This window comes from Solanum pennellii, chromosome 8 (genome assembly GCF_001406875.1).
Source record: "Solanum pennellii chromosome 8, SPENNV200".
NCBI classification, from domain to species: domain Eukaryota; kingdom Viridiplantae; phylum Streptophyta; class Magnoliopsida; order Solanales; family Solanaceae; genus Solanum; species Solanum pennellii.
In genome coordinates, this window is record NC_028644.1 from 2,702,016 (window position 1) to 2,722,257 (window position 20,242).

Here is a 20,242-nt window from a genome sequence, read left to right on the forward strand (position 1 = left end):
ATAAGATTCGAAACTTTATAACAAACGTTGCCTAATCTTAAAATAATACACATTGTCCACTTCTAATCTATTTTTTAAAAATTATCATACATTCATTCTGAAATAACACTTATTAATCACTTTCGACTTTATCTTTAAAAATAGTTATCATCGTAAAGTTTCAAGTTTCAGAACTTTAAGATTATTCTCGAATTTCACTTATGGTATTTGAAACTCCATAGCAATAATAACTATTATTCAAATGTGATAAATAAATCAAAGTCAATGTCTGTTAAATAATTGTTATCAAGGTCAAGTAATGGATTAATAAATTTTCGTATGGTAAAAAAAATTAATTTTATGATTGGAGTATTATAGTGGATAAAATTTAGTGATTTAAAATTATATTATAATAAATAATATTCAATTACTATAATAACATGGTAACAATCTAGTTTTATGAGTTTATTTATGTGACCATATGTGAAATTAAATGATAGTAGAATAAAAAATTAATTATTTATCAATTAAAGGTGACAAATTTAATTTATCTTTTAATGAGGATAATTATGTTTTAGGTGAGAAAAATAAGGACATTTAATCTCCTAAAAATGAGACCTTGTTTGCTTAAAAAAATTGTGACGACATTATTTTTTATATCTTTTTTATTAAATTTTTATCAATTTATTTTTTATTAATAAGAAAAATAATTGACGTGACAATTAAAAAAAATAAAAATTATTGGACCATTCAATATTGGCGTGCATTATTTGTTGCAAAGAGCCAAATTTGAAAATTTGATCCATTTTGATAGTGATTTTGTGTTTTTCCCATTATCCTAATATATGTAGAAAACAATTTAATTTATATAAATTGATATTGTAACAGTAAATTATACTATCTAAGTATACGTGTGATCGATTATACGTATAACTTTTTACTGATTATATATATTTCTTTTATTTAAATTTAATTTATGTCATCACTCATAACCTCGTTTGGCCACATAAATTTTAAAAAATCCAATAAAAAGTCATATGTTCATATCTATTTTGAACCAAACCTTTCTTTGAAAAAAAATTGAATATAGCCAAATTGGGAAATTGACACATTGAAGTGTTCATCAAGGCAAGTCTCTTGGGAATTTTTGCCAATTAAAAAACCAATGACACAAATTATATACAATTAAAAAAAATTATTAAATGCATTAACTTCAATTTTTGGTATCTTAAATATTAGAAAAAATAATAATTTTAGTAATTATTTCTATTTTATGAGTATTAATTAAATCACATCTCAATTTAATTTATTTTTTCAACCCTTTCAAACACATCCTTGATATGACAGAAGTCTCACATAATAAATAAGATATCGAAAGTCTAGAACCCTTTAATATTTTCTCTTCAAACTTGAACGGATCGAGAGAGATAAACCCACAACAAACATTTTCAAAATCGAACCCCCTTGATTAGAGATGATATGTATAACCAAATAAATATAACTAAATGAAAATCAATTTTAACAACTTTCTCTAATTTTACTCTACTGATTTTGCCTAGTATTTTGATGATATATCGCAAACAATCTTTCTGTCTCATAAAAAATAGGAACATGATTTCAAGTCAATAACAGGGAAGTCAGAAATATTGTTAAAGTTGTTCAAGATTTAATATTTACGTATAAATTTTTTATACAAATATAATATAATTTTTATCAATTACCCTCCTATACGTGGCTAAATCATTGACCTGAACTTTATACGTATATTCTACTCTCGAGAGACTTTACTCGTAAAATTATTTTATCCGATCTTGAATTTGTCGGTACCTCAAAGCAAAGAAGAAAAAAGGGAACTTTCACTTCCAATATTTTATTTTGTTTTTCTCTTTTCCCCTAATTTATGATCATAAAGACAAAATAAAAAAACAATAAAATCAATAATTATTTTGAAAAAGTTAAAATAATTAAAATAAAAGGGAATATTATTATTAAATATTAACATATGAGTTTTTTTACACAACTACTATTTCATGCACAATATAGAGAGAGAAAAACAGAGCACATATATAGAGAGAGAAGCAGAGAACTACTCTCTGTGTGTGAAAATCTACCGGAAAAACACCATTAAACCCACTTCAGATCTACCGTATTCTCTTCTGTCAACCCATTTATTAATCAAATTCATCACTTTTCAATCTCAAAATCCTGAAATTTTAGAGAAAAAAATGATAAAAATGGCTCTGTTTTAGCTCATTTTCATCAACATTCAATAGTTTGGAGTATTTTTCTATCGATTTCGGTCATTTTCTGTGTTTTACAGCGAAAAATTCGAACTGGGTATTGTTTATTTTGTTGAAATTGGTAGGGGGTTTTGAGTTCTCATGGTGGTTTTAAGGTAGTGTGCGCCGGAGCTCCGGTAAACGGAAGAGGAGAGCTCCGGCGAGAACTGTGAATTGGATTTTCTTTTGTAATAAATGAGTTGAGTTGAGGGTAGAAGTGTAAAAAAAAAATGTTTAAGTCGGCAAGATGGAGGAGCGAGAAGAACAAGATCAAAGTTGTATTCAAATTGCAGTTTCATGCAACTCAGGTAAAATATATATACATGCAAAGATTGAATTTTTACTGTTTGTGTTGGTTCTTGGTAGTTGTAGATTTTTCAAAAAGAGGAATTAGTGTTGAAAATGTTGGAACTAGAAATCTGAATTGGATGATTTGATCGATTAATGAAGTAGAAAGGTTAAATAAAAAACTTGAAGCATATTAAATTTGATGACACATTTCATTTTTTTTCCATTAATATAGTTTGTGTTAACTGCAGACTCCATTCGTGGGATTACACGGGATATGGTGTTGTTGTTGTAGTTGTCTTTGTTATATGCTAGGATGAGTAGGTTGAGGTTCAGAGTTAATAGGGGATTTCTTTCCATTTTGTCCGAGGGAGTTATCCGGGACGTGTACTGGTGGGAGGTAGGAAGTACTTCGTTGAATTGGTTGAGGTGCGCGCTAGCTGAACTTGATGCTACGGTTATGAGAAAAGAAATTCTAGGATAGGAATTACATTGTGAATATCTTTGAATTTAGGCATGTGCTCTATCGACTAATAATTTGGCATTGGAAGATAAATTATTTAGTTTTGGGATGATATGGTGTGTTGTAGTACTGTTCTATTACTATCGGTTGTTTGTTGTATTACTTCTTTTTCTGGACTGCTTTGGACTCTTTTTTTCTTGAGCTGAGGTCTAGCGGAAACAGCCTCTTTACCTCTGCGTAAAATCTATCCTCCCCGGACTTCAATTCGTGGGACTACACTGGGTATGTTGTTGTTTTTGTAGAATGAGATGGTGGCAATCAAGTAGAATAGATATAGAGGATTCACATAATCGATCCAATAATCTGGATTTGATACGTCATTGGTGATTGATTGATTGATCCCTCTGCATTTTCATGGGAAAAGAGCTGTTCTCTGCTTGCTTTTTCCTTCAATTTGTTTCTCTCCAAAGCAGACGCTTTTTTACGAGGCAATGGATAAAAAGTTTAGGGTATCGCAGAAGAGCATTGTCTGCTAACTCATGAGTCAGCAGTCACTCTTTTGAGACAGTGATACTATCACGCTTCAATCCTTCTTCTGTTTCTTGTTCATTTTTCTATAGGGTAGTTGAAATACTGACATTCTTTCAAAACATAACGGATTAATTCGTATATGTGACATAGGTAGCGGGGGATGCATTGATGATATCTGTGGTCCCTGCTGATGTGGGAAAGCCAACGTTAAAGTTAGAGAAGGCACCGGTTCGTGATGGGAGCTGTTACTGGGAGAAAGCAGTTCTTGAAACTGTGAAGTTCATTCAAGAACCGAAGTCGGGGAAGATTCATGAAAAAATCTATTACTTCATCCTGGGAACTGTAAGCTGCATTTGCAACTCTACGATTTTTATGCTGCATTGATCCCTTAGCAAGTGATTTACATAATTTGTTTGGGTGTGTACTTTGTAGGGGTCTTTAAAATCCGGAGTTGCTGGAGAAGCTTTGATTGATTTCTCAAATTATGCAGAGGCGTCTAAGATCTCTTCTGTTTCTCTTCCGCTAAAAAATTCAAAATCGGGAGCTTTATTACATGTAAGTCTCTCATCCATTCAAGAATGAATATGTATCACATAGATATTTTGCGAGCTTTCTGGACCTGATTGGATTTAAATTTTGTTCGTTGTCCATAGGTTTCGATACAGAGGATTCAGGATTCTTCTGATCAAAGGTGCTGTCCAGATTCCCGATGACTTCCATGATTTTCTTCTAAGTTTTTGTTTCTTGCGTAGTGTAGAATTTAAACTAGTCTTTTTAACATCTTTTTTGGTGCTTCTACAGAGTTGAAGAGATCGAAGATGCAATACCAAATTCCGATAATATGATCTTGAGGACACAATTAAGCAATGATGACGTAGAAGCTAGCCTTAAGGGAAATTCTACAGAGGTAAGACATAAAAACTTCTGTCTGATTGCAAGAGAACGGAGATCCGAGGATTGATCCTTCGACCTGAGTTTGTTTCGACTGATAAGATTGTCTCTTTTCTTGTTTGTATTTGGTTTTAATAGGATGGTCTGATCAACAAACCTATTTTGCACAATGGTGAACTGAATGGCATCCGCCGGGCATCAGGTGAATCTGATATTACCATGTCCAGTTCTGGAAGCAGCTCAGGGCTTGATACGCCTCGGCAAATCAAAATGAGAAACAACATTGGCAATCAGGATCACATAAACTTCCCTTTGTCTCCAAATGATGCGTTAATTCTGCGGAAGCCCAGTATTGACGTCTCTACAATAGTTTCTGAAGAAATTCAACAGTCGGAATGGTTGGGGGGTTCCACTCTCGAAGCAAGTACAGATGGCTCTTCGAGCACTCCAAGAGAAGCTCTTCATAGATTAGCATCACAGGAGGTCTCAGATATTGTTGTTGTGAAACTAAAATCTGAGCTTGCAGCGTTTGCTAGGCAGGTAGAAGTGTCGGATTTGGAACTTCAAACCTTGCGTAAACAAATCGTCAAGGAGAGCAGAAGAGGTCAGGATCTCTTGAAAGAGGTTGCTAGCCTGAAAAATGAACGAGATGCTCTCAAAGAAGAATGCGACAAACTAAAAGCTTCCCTAAGACGTCTAAACGAGGCGAAATCCAAAGACAAGTTGCTCTACGAACAAGGGGATCTTCAAACTCTTGTTAGTGAACTTAGGCAAGAATTGGCTTATCAAAAGGAACTTAATGCAAATCTGGAAATACAACTTCAGAAGACACAAGAATCGAATTCCGAGTTAATTCTTGCTGTGCGTGACCTAGACGAAATGTTAGAACAGAAGAACAAACAAAATGTCTGCTTTTGCAACAAATCTACCACATCTTGTGATGCTGAAAATTTGCCGGATGTTGTCTCCAAGAATGATATGATTGATGAAGACGACGAAGATCAAAAAGCACTAGAGCAGCTTGTGCGAGAGCATAGTGATGTCAAAGACTCATATATGCTGGAACAAAAGATCGAAGACCTCTGCGGTGAAATCGAGATATACAGGAGAGAAAGAGATGACTTAGAGATGCAGATGGAGCAACTTGTCCTCGACAATGAGATACTGAAGCAAGAAAACCATGATATCTTATACAAACTCGAGCAAAGCGAGTTTCAGGAACAACTGAAGATGCAATATGAATGTGCAACTTCTTATTCAACTGTAAAGGAACTTGAAGGACGGATTACAAGTTTGGAGAATGAACTGATGGAGCAAGCAAAAGAACTCTCCGATTCATTGGTCACCATAAGCGAGCTCAAAGCTCAAGTCAGTACCCTGGATGAAGAACTGGAAAATCAAGCACAGGGATTTGAAGCTGATCTTGAAACTCTTTCTTGTGATAAAGTCAAACAAGAGCACAGAGCAATACGAGCTGAAGAAGAACTGAGGAAGACAAGACAGCACACTGCTAGTACTGCAGAGCGGCTTCAGGACGAACTTAAAAGTCTCTCCATGCAAATGATGTGCTCACTAAAAGCGAATGAAAAGAAAGCGTTACATGAAGCTAATGAGCTCCGCCTGCAGAAAATGCATTTTGAAGAGACGCTTCAAAAATCATCTGAGGAACTCCGATCAATCAGAGTGTATTATGAAGCAAAAATGCTTGAGCTTTCTAGCCAGATAACTGATATGTCCGGTCAAATGGAAAAACTGCAGTTGGAAATTGAAGCAAAATCCGCACAACTAGAAAAACAAGAAGAGGTGGCTAAAGAAACTGAACACCACTTGTCGCAGAAAATCATATCTCTTAAAGCTGAGTTTGAAAATCTATTAGCAGACAAGAATATCCTTCATCAGCATGCCGAACAGAAAAATATGCTAATTGAGGAGTTGGAAAGTACTAGGAAATCAATTGAGAACATGCAATTGCTTGTTAAGAAAGGTCACAGTGAAAGAAGAGAACTAGAAACTAGGCTAGATTTAGTGGAAAAAGAAGCTATGGAGACTGTAAAGGAACTAAATGCCACGAGGTCTATTATGGATGAGAAGGAGACATTAATATTAGAACTGCATTTGGAAGTGAATATACTTATATCTGAATGTAATGAAATGAAGAAGTCTTTGTTCGAGGATGAATCCGAGAAAGAAAATTTGAGAAAGCAGCTGTCCCGGCTGAAAGAGGATCTGAACAAGAATGAGGATGCATTAAATAGTTTGGAAAAAAAGCTCATGGATTCTGATAGTCTAAAAGAGACAATAAAGTTGCTTGAGGTAATATTCACGTACATTTGATCTACCTAAATCTAGTTGTAAATTGCTGGAATTGATTTATTCGTGTACTTTATAACATGATTGAGATTGTTTCCATCTACAAAGGTAACATTCACGTAAAAAATCCGTTGTGCATTTACTCTTGCTATCTCTGTTCCTGCATAGGTATTTTATAAAAAATGATCATTGATGAGTATGATCAATCTAAGTTTTCATTCCATCATCACAGTGTCAGATCAAGCTGAAGGAAAGTGCACTTGATAACGCAAAGGATTCATTTATGAAGAAGGAGAAAGATCTTCAAGACAAAATCGAAGAGTTAGAAAGAAGATTAGAAGAACTCCAACAGAGCACAGAAAGGTTCTGCGAACAGAAGTCCCTAAAGGTGAGCAGCAAGAACCTTATCGTGTACACTAGCATTGTCACAATAATTATTATAATTCGCTTCACTAAACATCAGACAAAGACCGCAACAATGATGTTTGAACTAGTCATGATTGAAGTTGCTAGGTCAGGTCTGATTCGAAAATGATACGATTTTTACACTGTTTAACTCTTAAAGTTCATCTGACTGAAGGTAAATTTGATACAGGTGGCGATGGAAGATCTAAATCTCACAACTACAACAGGCACGGAAGATGAAAATCCCTCTCAAACATTGTCTACAGAGAGGTATGAGTCCTGCCCTGTATTCATGATTGATTCTTATGCCGTTCAAATATATGTTGCTTGAACCTTCAAAAATGTTGCTCGGTGCATGTCGGTTCGTGTGACAACATTTTTGGAGAGTCAGAGCTATATAGGATCATATTACTTTTGACAACGACAAGTTTATATTATTAAAATCATTAAATATCACTATTGAGTCACTTGAACAAGGATAACTTAACACTATTTGAGTGGCGGTCCATTTTTGACATGCATAAACATAGATAGATACTTTAACTTGGCGTCAACTAGGGATGAACTCTCCAACTTTGAATACACACATCTAGACACCTCAACTCGTCTCCACTGTGTCACTTGAACACTCCGACTTACAAAATGATCATCTAGACATTTCCAAAATTTATGTGTCACGTCAGGGTGTCCATGAGACAAAGTGAGGACAAGTTGGAGTGGGTTAGTTGTCAGTTGTAACCAAGTTGAGGTGTTTCTATGTGCCCTCTCAAATTTGGAGTGCTTATTTGCCAGCCGAGGACAAGTTTGAGTGTTTGTATATGTATTATGCCTTTTTGACTATACATACACATCTCGTGAATAAACTGTCGAAGACTAATTATTCTAGATGTCTATACAATAATTGTATCTCTTCTACATTCCTAATTGGCAATGCATATACCAATGCAGCAATAACAGCTGTTGTTCGGACGAGGAAATGGAAAGCACAGCATGTAATACCAGAAATCTCGAAGAACTATCAAATGAAATGGAACTATTGAAGGAGAGGAACAAGTTCATGGAAGTTGAATTGAAGGAAATGCAAGGTAGATATTCAGAAATAAGCCTCAAATTTGCAGAGGTAGAAGGAGAAAGACAGAAACTCGCGATGAAACTGAGGAACATCAAGAGCACGAAAAAAGAGCTCGTAAAATAGATTTAAATTGAAATAAATGTAAATTTCTGAAGGTTTTTTTTTTCTTAGGCATATTCTTTATTTATTTTTTCCTTGCATTGAGTTACACCATCAGATAAAATACCAAAAAAAAAAAAGTAGTTTTAGCATATAGTTTACAATTCCTCTGAGAAATAAGATGCTGTGTAACAGCATTTCAAGTTGTTTTTATAGGTAGTGACTGGTGGTAATTTCTACCTATGAATATTTTTTACTAGAAAATTACATTGTATATATATGACTAATACGAGAATATTTGTATTTATTTATAAGTTGTAAAATATTGAATCCTTTTGATATCTGCACGATCAAGGTAAAATAAAAATTCTAACTGTTGATCTAATAATCATATGCATAACTCACTTGTGACAAAGTCATACGGTTCTATTATACTCGACAGATTTCGATTCTTTCATTCTTAATCAAAAATTTTGAATTCAGATTTTAAAATATTTTTTTCTCGATCAAATACTTTTTATCTCCTAGTAGATCTATTCGATGTAAATCCAGATTAATTGGTCAATGAGCTTCAAAAATAAATGGTTAACCGAAAAACAATTGATTCTATAAAACTTCCAAAAGACCTATTGTATATTTGATATAATTCAAACTCTTAAATTAATAAAATAACTCCATATGGAAGTGTACATTTTCCCTTATAGTGGGACATACATAATACGAATTTGAAATAGTAGACCAATACAGTCTAATAATTAAAAAAACATTAACATTTTATTAAAAAAGTGGTTGTCTTTTTTGTTCTACACAAATATAAATGAATTCAAAATTTAAACTCGATGTGTTAATACTTAAAATTCTTAACATAGAAGTATATATATATATGTTTTCTTGTTTTGGATTTGCATATATATATATATATATATAGTGTCAGCTATCAATTATTGTAGTTGATTTTTCTTCTTATATATATGCTTTAACTTGTTTGAATATTTATATTTAAAAAAAAAAAGTAAATGACAAAGAGGATGACTTGGAAAGTGTTTTAAGAAGGTGATAGAATATACTTTTTGGAGTATATAATTATTTAATTAAAAGCAATCGATTATATAAAATTCTACCTAATTAAAGTAAATGTACGATTAAAGATAGTGGTAAAATAAAAAACATCTTCATATTTCATTTAAAGATCACGAGTTTGAATTTCAGAAATAAAGTGCACCGATCAAAAAAAGATACAAAAGCTACTTTATAAATAAAGAAAATTTTAAAAAATCAAACAAATAAAAAGATTGTGTTAAATTATTGTACTTTATTTATAAAATAATAAGACCTAAACGATATTGTTATAAGGAGATTCTATAATCTCGTAAGTTAGGAAAATCACCCTACATCACTTCCAATATCTTCTTACATATAAAGAGAAATTGAATTAAACGCACGATACATTGAAATTGATAAGATCAATCTTGAAATACTACAGTTTCTTTAAAATATCGTCAAAATTGAAATTATATTATATAATAATTAACATATGAAGAAATTTTATAGGAATTTTGTTGTGGGGTTAGTATATGTTATTGTCATCAACATATATAATGTTACAAATATTTGTAAGGCCCCACCAACCCTAACCTTGGAAAGCATTCGGAGTTCGAAACGATTAAGAAAATTTTAATCCCGAGATGAGGAAGGAGCGCGTCACGACTTACTTACTCACGAAGTAAATGAAAGGGGACGACCCCCTTTACAGCCTCAAGAAAAGGAAAGATATGACCTCTTAATAACAGTTCGGAATCTGAATAAGGAATCATGCCGTTCATAATTTTCCATGAATCAATCCACATACTATTACAAAAGCCACAATTAGTGAGTGATCTATATTGGGTTCCACTTCTAAAGTTAACACATCTTCACCATACCCAAATCCTCTTGATGATTGCTTTTGTTTTACCTATAAATAAATTCACCATAAAAAAGTTTTAGAACATAGAAACTAATTACCTAAAAGAGTTCAACTTTTTATATATTAAATAAACAAATTTTTTTAATATTATCACGACATTTAAAAGATAATGATAACAGTAGTCACATAATTTTTAAAGTTGAATTAGGTTCAGTGTCTATTTCTTATCATATGATATTAGAATCATATATTGTTCATGTTTCACATGTTAAATTCTGAACGTGTCGGGAGGTGAAAGGGAGTATTGAGTACAGAACAACTATGGAAAGGAAAATGTAATTTATTATATATGTTCATTTCCTTATCATAATATATCATAGCCGAGCTCATTCGATTTTTAATTTGCGTATCTAATATTAAACTCTATATTATATTATTCACGCTCTAGCATGTAATTTATCAGCAAGTCTAGGGGTGCCTATTTAGTAGTTCCAAAATCGTGTTGGATGACGCAACCAGACTTTTTACGTAGTTTTGCATAATTCTCATCTCTTAAGTTAATTTTGTCATTATATATATATATCGACAGTACAAAAGATTATTCGATAAAAACATACTAACCTCTGCAACAACTTGGCCAGTAGAATTTGTAACTTTATATGATGAATTTCTATCAAATTGTTGAATTTTGTAGCAATTTATTCCTACATTATTTTCATCACCTGACCCAAAATTACAAATGACATTTTCTCTTGAAAAAATGTCACAATTTCTTTTTATTTGAAATAATGGCCTCCCTTTTATTTCACCACATGATCCATATCCATTCCAACGACCAAAAACTCTTAATTTCTGAAAATAAAAAAAAATATATATATATTATTAAAAATTAATAGTAATAATATTGACAAATCAATATAATATTTAATTTTTAAGAGTATTAAAAATTGATAATAATATCTAATTGTTGACTAAAACAATGTTGAGAAGTTAAAAGATTAAGTTAATTGTGAAGGAAAATGACAAAACCTCCACTTAATTAAAAGTGAGGTTTTTCTCCCTTTATGAAAAATGTTTTCCGATCATCAAAAACACTATCAGAAAATCGCTAATTTTTACGGAAATCAATCCGTTGGAAATTGGCTTGTCGACAACTTTTCCGACAAAAATATCTTATCGACAAGTTAAATTTTACGAAAAATTTCTAAATTTTTTTTTACGATTTTGGTAGCGTGAGATACTAGTGTCAAAGATATATAACATGTGAGTTCGATAGAATTCAACACTCAATTACTATCAATTGAGATCGTATCTTAGAATTCAGAATTCATAAAGTTCAAATTCTGACTCTGCTTTTGATAGATAACAATAATAATATTATAATTAATTAATTACCTCTCTTTTAATTGAGAAGAGAACTTGGCCTTTGAGATCCATGATACAAACTTCATCTCTACAACTTTCTTGGTAATTATCAACCCTAAAAACAATTACACCTTTGGAATTAAAAATAGTACATCCATTTCCATGGAAAATTAAAGATTTCATCCATATAGTAAATGTTTCTCTTATAGATTTAATATAAGGCGATGGCGACGACGACGATGATGAAGGAGAAGATTGTTGTAACAATAATTCAGGACATATTTTAGCCATAATTTAATTGAATTAGGAGCTTGAAGGAAGAAGAAGAAGAAGAAGATGTAAAATTAGAGAATTAAAAGAATAAATGATATAGTATATAGTTATAAGAGATATACTTGAAAGGGCTTTATATATATATATAGTGTATAACATATTTTGAAGTCACACACTTGAAAATAGCTGAATAACATTGACTTGGAATATGTCTATGTGTAACTTTGACAAGGGTTTAGTTTCTTTCGTGTTTAGTCGTGGAGTCAGAAATTTTTACGAAACTTATATATTTTTATATTTTTCTTTAAGCTAGGATATATATATGTATACACACACGATGTTTGTAGACCTTATTCTTATCTCTACAGAGAGGTTGTTGTTGACGGGCTCAAAAGAAATGTTTTCGAAGTAGAGTTGCAAGTACAATAAAAAAGAGAAAAAGGATAAATATGCCTCCGAACTATCATAAATGGTATACAGATACCCTCCGTCATACTTTTAGGACATCGCTGGCCCTGCCGTTCAAAAACTATAGCATATATGCCCTCACTCTAACGGAAGACTAAATACAGACATGTGGCGCAATCTTATCTGTCGATAAATGTCTGATCGGTGGATAAGATTATGACACGTGTATATCCGTTAGTATAAAGGGTATATATGCTCTAGTTTTTGGACGACAGGAGCACCAATGTCCTAAAAGTATAACGAAGGATATTTACATACCATATAATTCAGGGGATATATTTATCCTTTTTCCCTAAAAAAAAAAATGAGGCAAGTAGATAAAGTAATAATTATAAATATAATAAAACAAAAAAATATTTGTTTTGTTTATTTTTGGTGTCTTTGTCTATTATTATATATACCCTACACATTGATGTTATTTTTTCCTAATAAATTTGAAAGTGTCACGACTCTAGGTAGAACCCACTAAAAAAAAAAAAAATTATTTCTCCTCCTATTTAAGTATTTAATAATAACTTATTTTGTACCGGGGAAATTAATTAATTGTATTTGTATATTAAATATAAACCAAAATTTTGACTGAATTTAATTATATGACTTATACCAATTCTATTTTTAGGAGTCAATATACTCGGTTGTGTGTATGAATTAATTTTTAGTTAGTTTTCTAGATGAGATCAACAATAAAGTTATTAGGGCAAAATGGTCAAAATTTCTCTCAAATTATGCGAAATGAAATAAATTTACGCATCGCCTGTTAATAGTTCGAGTCAAAAGTATTATTGTTGTTAGTTGTTACTAAAACAGACTAATTATGTTTTTATTTTCAAACGATGAAAGCTAATTAGCATGGTAACGACACAATGTACATATATCGCAATTAAGAATTAATTTTTAAAATTTCGAGTAAATTTGAACCTTTCACATAATTCAGGAGGCAAAACTTGACCTTTCTTCTTAATTTGTTAGTATAGTTAAGATAACTATACTAACGTGTTTCGCGATTATAACTTGTTAGATAATTGCTACGTATTATGTTATTGTATGTGTTGTTAGTTTAATATAACATCGGTTTTGATTGTCATTTAAATTTGTTATATCATATCATCAAATTCATATGACGAAAAATCTCATTTTATATGATGGTTCGAATTTCTACCTTATTTTTTCCAACTCATTTAGTTTTTGTGTAAATTCTATTTATTTTTATTGTACTTTTTTTTATAAAAGCTCTCGTACCCCACTTTTTTTGTAAGCTTATCTATCGTATTACACTCAGTGGCAGAGCTAGAATTTGGTCTAAGGAGTGTCAAAATATAAAGAAATAAAATCGTGTAGAAGTCAAGGAGTATCAATATGTAAATATACATAAAAAATATTTTAATTCTAGCTACACAACGTAATTTTTTGACGAAGAGGTGTCGGCCCCTTCACTGCATGTAGCTCCGCCACTGATTACACTATAAAAAAAGTGTGAATTACATGAGGATTTTCTTAGGGATTAGTATAAAAATTCGTAAGAAACTTATTTTCCTGTAAATTTTCATACTAATTCTCAGGAAAATCTCCATATAATTCATAATTTTCTTATAGTGTCATATAATAACGAAATAGTATGATGTAATTTGTCTTAATAATATATTCAACAAAACAAATGCATGCATACATTATAATACGATACAATATAATATAATAATAAAATCAAACGTTAATAATCTTTTAGTTATAACCAAACAAGGCCAAAGTTAGAAAATCTTGTATACAAACAAATTTTTTTTTAAAAAAAGATCACTTTTTTCCCACTTGGCCAAAACTAATTATAATTAAATAGGTAAAAGAATTTAGCACTTTTATCTACTTGGGACATAATTACAACTAATTATTCGTTTTATTAATAATTGATTACATCATTTGCTTGCTAATCACTTAATTAGTAATTAAACTGATAGTGACTAACTACGCACTTTTTCCATCCATTTTCCTTAATTTGGAAAAGTAAGGTCAATTTTAAAATTTATGTACCCATTGAGAACTTCAAGCGTCAACGAAAAATCGAATCGTGTAAAAAAATATTTATACAATCGTATTACTTATAACGTAATTAGTACAAAAAAAAAACGTTATAGATATCGATTGATATAGTGTGATGATTAGCAGTGATCACGACCATTTCATGTGTTCACACATAATAATGTAAAATTTAGAACCATTAAACTTCAAATTATGAATTCGCTTCGAAGAAAAATAAGATTAGAAAGTGTATTTTTTTCGATTTCACACGTGAAGATGATTGGATAGTAAAAGTCAAGATATATGAAATATATATATATGTTTGGATAATTAAATATGTAGTACAAGTTGATAAATTTTTTTAAAAAAAAATATGACTTTTTTTATGTATTTCCCAGATTTTCAGTATGAAAAGTTAGGTATATGATTTATAAATTCAAATTAGGCTACTACTTTTAGAAAATAAATATCCTTCATGCATATAAATGCCGCCTTGAAGAAATTAACATGCAACTATATGATAATTAGGTTGTCCTTATGCAAAATAATTTTTTTTTATATATATATATACATACATACGCAACTCTAACTGATCGAGCATATGATCTTGGTAAGAGATTTATGAAAGACACGAATTCAGATAAAAGATTAGTAAGTACTTAAGTGTTGTGTCGTCTTATAATAGCAAATGGGCAGAGCCACCTTAGGCAAAGAATCGTTCGATGAACATCTTTGTCGAGAAATTATGTGGTGTATGAAGGTTAAATGTTAGGTTTGAATCTCGTTTGATGTACAGGATATCGTATGAGACTATTTTATCCTAACTTTCATATGGGAGAGTAATCCCATAATTTTAGTACAAATGGTGGAGTAAAATAATCCCAAAATTACTCAATACCTCACACCAAACACGAGATAAAGTTGATCAAAAATTTAATATCAAGATTATTATACTTGTTTCACTTACCAAACGACCCTTTACGACCTTAAATATCGAGACATTATTTTTGATAACTAAGATATATCAAAGAGTCGCACAATTCAAAACTCGATGGATAATGAATCAACCCTGAGGAAAGCTACACATCGTCCCATATTAGTTGTCCACTTTCTCCTTCCTCCGTCCCCGAGTTGACACAGTATACTAAGAATGAAAATATCATATAATATTTTTAATCAAACTGTAACATATTTCTGAGACCATCCATAAACACACAAAAAAAAAAAAAAATCTGTAAAAGAGGATTTGGTAACATTGATCTTCAGGGCATCCAACTATATAATGGACTAGTATAGAAAACCCAGATCGACTCGTACAAAAATGTGAATTCATAAGACTAGTCTTTTTTTCGAAAAATTCAAACTAATGCTTAGCGCGAGAATAATGATTGTCGTTAGGATTTCTCTTCCCGCTGAAAACAGCTAGTGCCTTGCGAACAGGGGGCTGCAGAGGAGCCTTCTTACTAGTATGGTTGAGAAAAATAGTGTCCGGAGTAAATATGTTGTCATCTCCCTACAGAGAACAAACAAATCAACTCAACTTCTCACGCAGCGCGAAAATGTAATGTTCATCATATTACTTGAAAAGAAAAAAGAAAAAAAGGAACATCTTTGCTGAAACCAACCTTGTTCTTCTTCTTTGTTTTAGGATAAAGATACTTCTGCGGAAGCTGGTCCTCGCGTAACACTGGGTTCTTGGTAACAGCACCTCTACCCCCTTGAGGTAAAGGCAGGGAGAACTGCAAAGGGAGCAATCAGCAAAAATGTTTAACATTCTAGCTACGTTGCTCGACTGAGTTCAAAGACATTGTCTGAGTGTGCGCCAGATCCCCCAAAAAGCTATTATGCGTTTTTGGAGGATCCCACACGGATTCGATAACATTTTTGAAGTGTCCGAGCATGAAATTGGACAAGAGAGGATTCCAAGCATTGGTTACAGCATCTGATTAAACTCTAAAACGATTGCTAAGCAGTACATGTAGAAGTCCCCTCCATGTGTGTTATGTGTAGGGTGTAACTAACACAAAGTCACTAACTAAAATTTAGAGAGAACTTTCATGGTTATGCTTCACAGACCACTCAGATTTGATTCTTGAATGCCTTCTGTTGTAATTCGATTGGGGCAAAAAATCATGTACAGAAGCAATGACAAATATGAACTTATCTCAGCATATTACTCAAGTTACTGTTTTTAATTAGGCTGCTGTTATGATTTATAGAAGTGTAACAGTCGGACATATTTAGGAAAGGAGATGGCATTCTCACCTTTGTCCCTCGCAAGGATATACGTGGTCTGCGTGCTGCAATGACAATGCCATTTTCGCCAACAGTCACTGCTACCTTGCGTAAAGTGCCCCCATTTCCACAATTGGGACAGAAAATCTTAGTAACATCTGTTGTCACTTTATAACAGGCATGGCATTTCAGTACCCACCTGAAAACAGATACGCTACTATAAGCAAATGATGCAATCAAATAATAGGATTCCTAGCATCTAAGGCAGCAGTGTATTAACTGGATCATTCCGAGTATGTCAATAGTCCGCTTGCAGCAATCATAACAACTCTGGCAACTTTTATGACATGAACAATAGACAATGGATATTACAACAGCTTTTACATACCTGTGCAGCTCACGGATCTGCATTCCTCCAGGTGCCACAAGGCGTAAACCGATTTGAAGAATAACATTTTGCATTGCATAATCAGCTGTCACACAGGCCACACTTGATTCGGACAAAGATTTTAACATCCAACTTTGTTCACTGCTGTTATCATCCACAAACGATGTCTCAACGCTCTCATCCATCTGGCTGGACATCTCCGCATCTTCCGCTCCTACATCTGCACAGACGAAATCATCTTCTTCAAATTCTTTACCGTCTTGATTAGCATCATTTGATTCAGGCCCCTCATTGGAAATGTTTACATCTGCGTCATCTTGAAGAGCTTTAGCAGAATCTTCTTCAAGCCGCATCTCAGACAAAATCGTAGACAATTTTTCTTCACCTTCTCTTACTTCAGAAACATTACCATCCTCGGCATTAGCCTCAGGATTTTCTTCAGGGATTTGGTGCATAGAGATATCATCGCATTGACAGTTTTCGAGGTTTTCATCGACTGTATTTTCAGTTGCATCTTGTAAATCATCCACTTTAGATGATGTTTCAGACATTTCACGTCTAGCTTTTCGCCTGAGAAATCTCCTATGAGTACTTCTGCTCACAGCAGGTAGCCAATCATCACCATGATCGTCATATTGTCCCTGTGATGCATCAATTCCATCAGCAACCATCTTCTTACCATCAATCTTCACCTCTTTTTTCTGTGGCAAGTACTTTTGAGGTTTACTGAAGCCATCATCGAAATCCATCTGATTCTCAGAATGAGAATCACCACCATTCACGACAGAACCATCTCTACCACTTTGTTGATCGAGAGGAATAACATTCAAGCTCAAATCTTTCAAGGGAAGAATTCTAGAGGTAGTGTCTGCTCCTTCATCAAGTGCATGTTCTATTGCTTCCCATTCTTCCGGATTAGAGATGTTAGCGCCCCATCCAGGCAAGTCCTTCTCCGGCAACCTTTTTACATTAATCATGTGAATAGCTGGAGGGCAATCTCGGAGCTGCTGAGTTCCATGAAATTGAGCGTGCAATGTGTAAGTTAAAGCAATGAGCTTGAGATCCACATCAGAAAGTGTGTGCAAATCACCAGTACTCCTTGCAAAGCTGATAACTGCAAAGCCAGGTAACACAACATATTCAACAAATATCCTTAGTGTTTCTTTCAGCAAGATAAAATATTTTTTCCTAACACCTCCAACCACCCAAAACACACAGTAAAGTAGCCTTTGTGAGCTTATTCGCGCTGTCGATCCCAAGCCCAAATTAAAGATGAGGCTTTTAATATAGATAGATGACTAGAATATAACTAGTCAATCAAACGATCAATCTCTATACCTTGTTTGGATGGTTGTTACCCGTTGTACTATATTATTAGTTTAAATACAACATTTGTTTTGACCGTAACTTTTAATGTATTTGCATCGTTTAAATCCATTGTTATATTGATAGATGGCTAGCATATAACTTCTCTTTTATGTTGAGCGCGATACAATCTTAAATGTTAGATTCATTAGTATGATATAATACAACACAATGCAATACAATACCATACTTAAAACAATAAGTAACAACCATCCAAACAGGGAGTTAAAAGCGAATAAGTGAAATCACTTACATGTAAGATGTAACTAAACCAAAGCAATCAAAATAATTTTTTTCTAACAAATCTACCAAACTATACATTCAAGAAAACACTTAACCATAGGTCACGAGTTCGAGCCCTGATACATAAACACAGATTGTTTGCAACTCGATTATTCCACCGGATACCTAATACGTCCCATCAATATCCGTATCGGGTAACCAATCAGCTAGTGATTTTTTGCAAAAAAAAATGAAAAAAAATGAAAAATTTCCAACCTTTTTTAAGAGAATCAGGGGAAGGCTCCGTGGTATCAATAGTGAACGGAAGTAAATTGAGTGAATGACGGGAGTTCCGGTCACGAATCTCCGCAAGCACTTCAGGTACAGTGACAAACCGATCAGCCGAATGATTCAGCTTATCTCCGCCTTGAATTATAGCGTTTGCATCTACCACAGCCACTGCTATCCCCTTCGTCGACTTACAGCTCCCTACCAAAACTCCATTACCTACCTTCGCCGCCGTTTCTGCAGCTACGGCGGCAGTGACGGTGGCCGGAGTAGTAGTTATTTGCGGTGGTGGCCGTGGCGGCGGTTGTTGCTTCACTATGTTGCTCCAACATGGTGGCGGAGGAGGGGGTTGGGTATCCATGGCTGTAGAGCTCATAGTGATGAGAAGGGGACTCTAAAACCCTAAAAAGTTCGTTAAAATACAGGAAGACAAGATAAACGACGCCGTATTTAGTCTGATGTTCTTATTTTTTTTATTTTTTTTATTTCCTATTATCATACTAATTTATTTCGGTATTTTAAAATTCGATTTTGATATTCAAGGATATGATAAATTGATAACTACAATTTGTTCAACTTCTACTAATATATATTCGTAAAATAAAGTATTAGGAATTAAAAAAACAGTTTCAATTATATCATACTAACAAATTACATATGTAAAAAAATATATTCAAGATAAAGCATAAACAACTTCTTTTCTAATCAATTAAATTTCAATCAAAATAGAGTAGTCAAAGTTTCGTCTTATAAACATTTAGTTTTTATAATACTAGGTTTCATATTTGTTAGTATTTTATTATATATATAAATTATGCTTCTGTATGATATTCGCTATTTCAGTTTATTATTTCTAAACACCAAATACCGTATCAAATATTAAAAAAATTAAAATGCATATTGCATACCATACCAAATATCATAATATCAAAACCACATTATTAAAAATTTTGATTTCGATATACAACATACCATACTCACCCCTAACTCGTATGTTTAAGGGTAAATTCTTTTTAGATATTTATTTTATTTTATCAAATTTTTGAAAGAAATGTCGACACGAGTACATGGACTAGTAAAATTATTTCTATATGATCATGAAGTAATAATTTTTTTGTAAACATACAAAGTAATATTGTATGCGATATACTTTTATGTTCCGACTATTTTTTAATTCCTCTATATAGGAAAAATTAATGATCTGTGTTATGAATTCTTGTGGTTCGATTTTTCTTCAAATTTTAATACACAAAATTAATCCCTTTTTTTTCTTTATTAAATTTTCCGAATTTAACTATCCTTTTATGCTTCAATAACTTCATAAAGCCGATATCAACTTATGGTAGAAAGAAAATAAAAATAACATTATATGGTTAATAAGCTAAGATCATATTTGATATTACAG

General features: G+C 32.5%; 3 protein-coding genes across 3 annotated transcripts; 1 reads left to right on the top strand and 2 right to left on the bottom strand.

Annotated features, from left to right (window-relative positions):
• Positions 1–1,987: 1,987 nt before the first annotated feature.
• On the top strand, positions 1,988–8,628 carry LOC107028863 (E3 ubiquitin-protein ligase BRE1-like 2). The gene is made up of 9 exons (XM_015230092.2): positions 1,988–2,566; positions 3,691–3,882; positions 3,973–4,095; positions 4,194–4,231; positions 4,342–4,447; positions 4,570–6,744; positions 6,974–7,129; positions 7,337–7,416; positions 8,095–8,628. The coding sequence occupies exons 1-9, from the start codon at positions 2,489–2,491 to the stop codon at positions 8,339–8,341; spliced, it is 3,195 nt and encodes a 1,064-aa protein (XP_015085578.1). The 5' UTR covers positions 1,988–2,488; the 3' UTR covers positions 8,342–8,628.
• A 1,210-nt stretch (positions 8,629–9,838) lies between these two features.
• On the bottom strand, positions 9,839–11,952 carry LOC107028084 (protein LURP-one-related 4-like). The gene is made up of 3 exons (XM_015229138.2): positions 11,619–11,952; positions 10,845–11,075; positions 9,839–10,271 (listed from the first exon to the last, which is right to left on the bottom strand). The coding sequence occupies exons 1-3, from the start codon at positions 11,877–11,879 to the stop codon at positions 10,137–10,139; spliced, it is 627 nt and encodes a 208-aa protein (XP_015084624.1). The 5' UTR covers positions 11,880–11,952; the 3' UTR covers positions 9,839–10,136.
• Positions 11,953–15,488: 3,536 nt separating this feature from the next.
• LOC107028791 lies at positions 15,489–19,252 on the bottom strand. Its single transcript, XM_015229989.2, has 5 exons — positions 18,826–19,252; positions 16,963–18,076; positions 16,605–16,773; positions 15,965–16,078; positions 15,489–15,852 (listed from the first exon to the last, which is right to left on the bottom strand). Exons 1-5 carry the CDS (start codon positions 19,211–19,213, stop codon positions 15,703–15,705), a joined length of 1,935 nt encoding a protein of 644 aa, XP_015085475.1. The 5' UTR covers positions 19,214–19,252; the 3' UTR covers positions 15,489–15,702.
• Positions 19,253–20,242: the final 990 nt, after the last annotated feature.

Coding starts and splice junctions, on each gene's coding strand:
- LOC107028791 (XM_015229989.2), bottom strand. CDS start 19,213: ATGAGCTCTACAGCCATGGATACCCAACCCCCTCCTCCGCCACCATGT. Junction 16,774..16,962: donor CAGATCCGTGAGCTGCACAG/GTATGTAAAAGC, acceptor ATCTGTTTTCAG/GTGGGTACTGAAATGCCATG. Junction 16,079..16,604: donor TATCCTTGCGAGGGACAAAG/GTGAGAATGCCA, acceptor CTCCCTTTGCAG/TTCTCCCTGCCTTTACCTCA.
- LOC107028084 (XM_015229138.2), bottom strand. CDS start 11,879: ATGGCTAAAATATGTCCTGAATTATTGTTACAACAATCTTCTCCTTCA. Junction 11,076..11,618: donor TCTTCTCAATTAAAAGAGAG/GTAATTAATTAA, acceptor TTTTATTTTCAG/AAATTAAGAGTTTTTGGTCG. Junction 10,272..10,844: donor CTGGCCAAGTTGTTGCAGAG/GTTAGTATGTTT, acceptor ATTTATTTATAG/GTAAAACAAAAGCAATCATC.
- LOC107028863 (XM_015230092.2), top strand. CDS start 2,489: ATGTTTAAGTCGGCAAGATGGAGGAGCGAGAAGAACAAGATCAAAGTT. Junction 4,096..4,193: donor AATCGGGAGCTTTATTACAT/GTAAGTCTCTCA, acceptor CGTTGTCCATAG/GTTTCGATACAGAGGATTCA. Junction 7,417..8,094: donor CAAACATTGTCTACAGAGAG/GTATGAGTCCTG, acceptor ATACCAATGCAG/CAATAACAGCTGTTGTTCGG.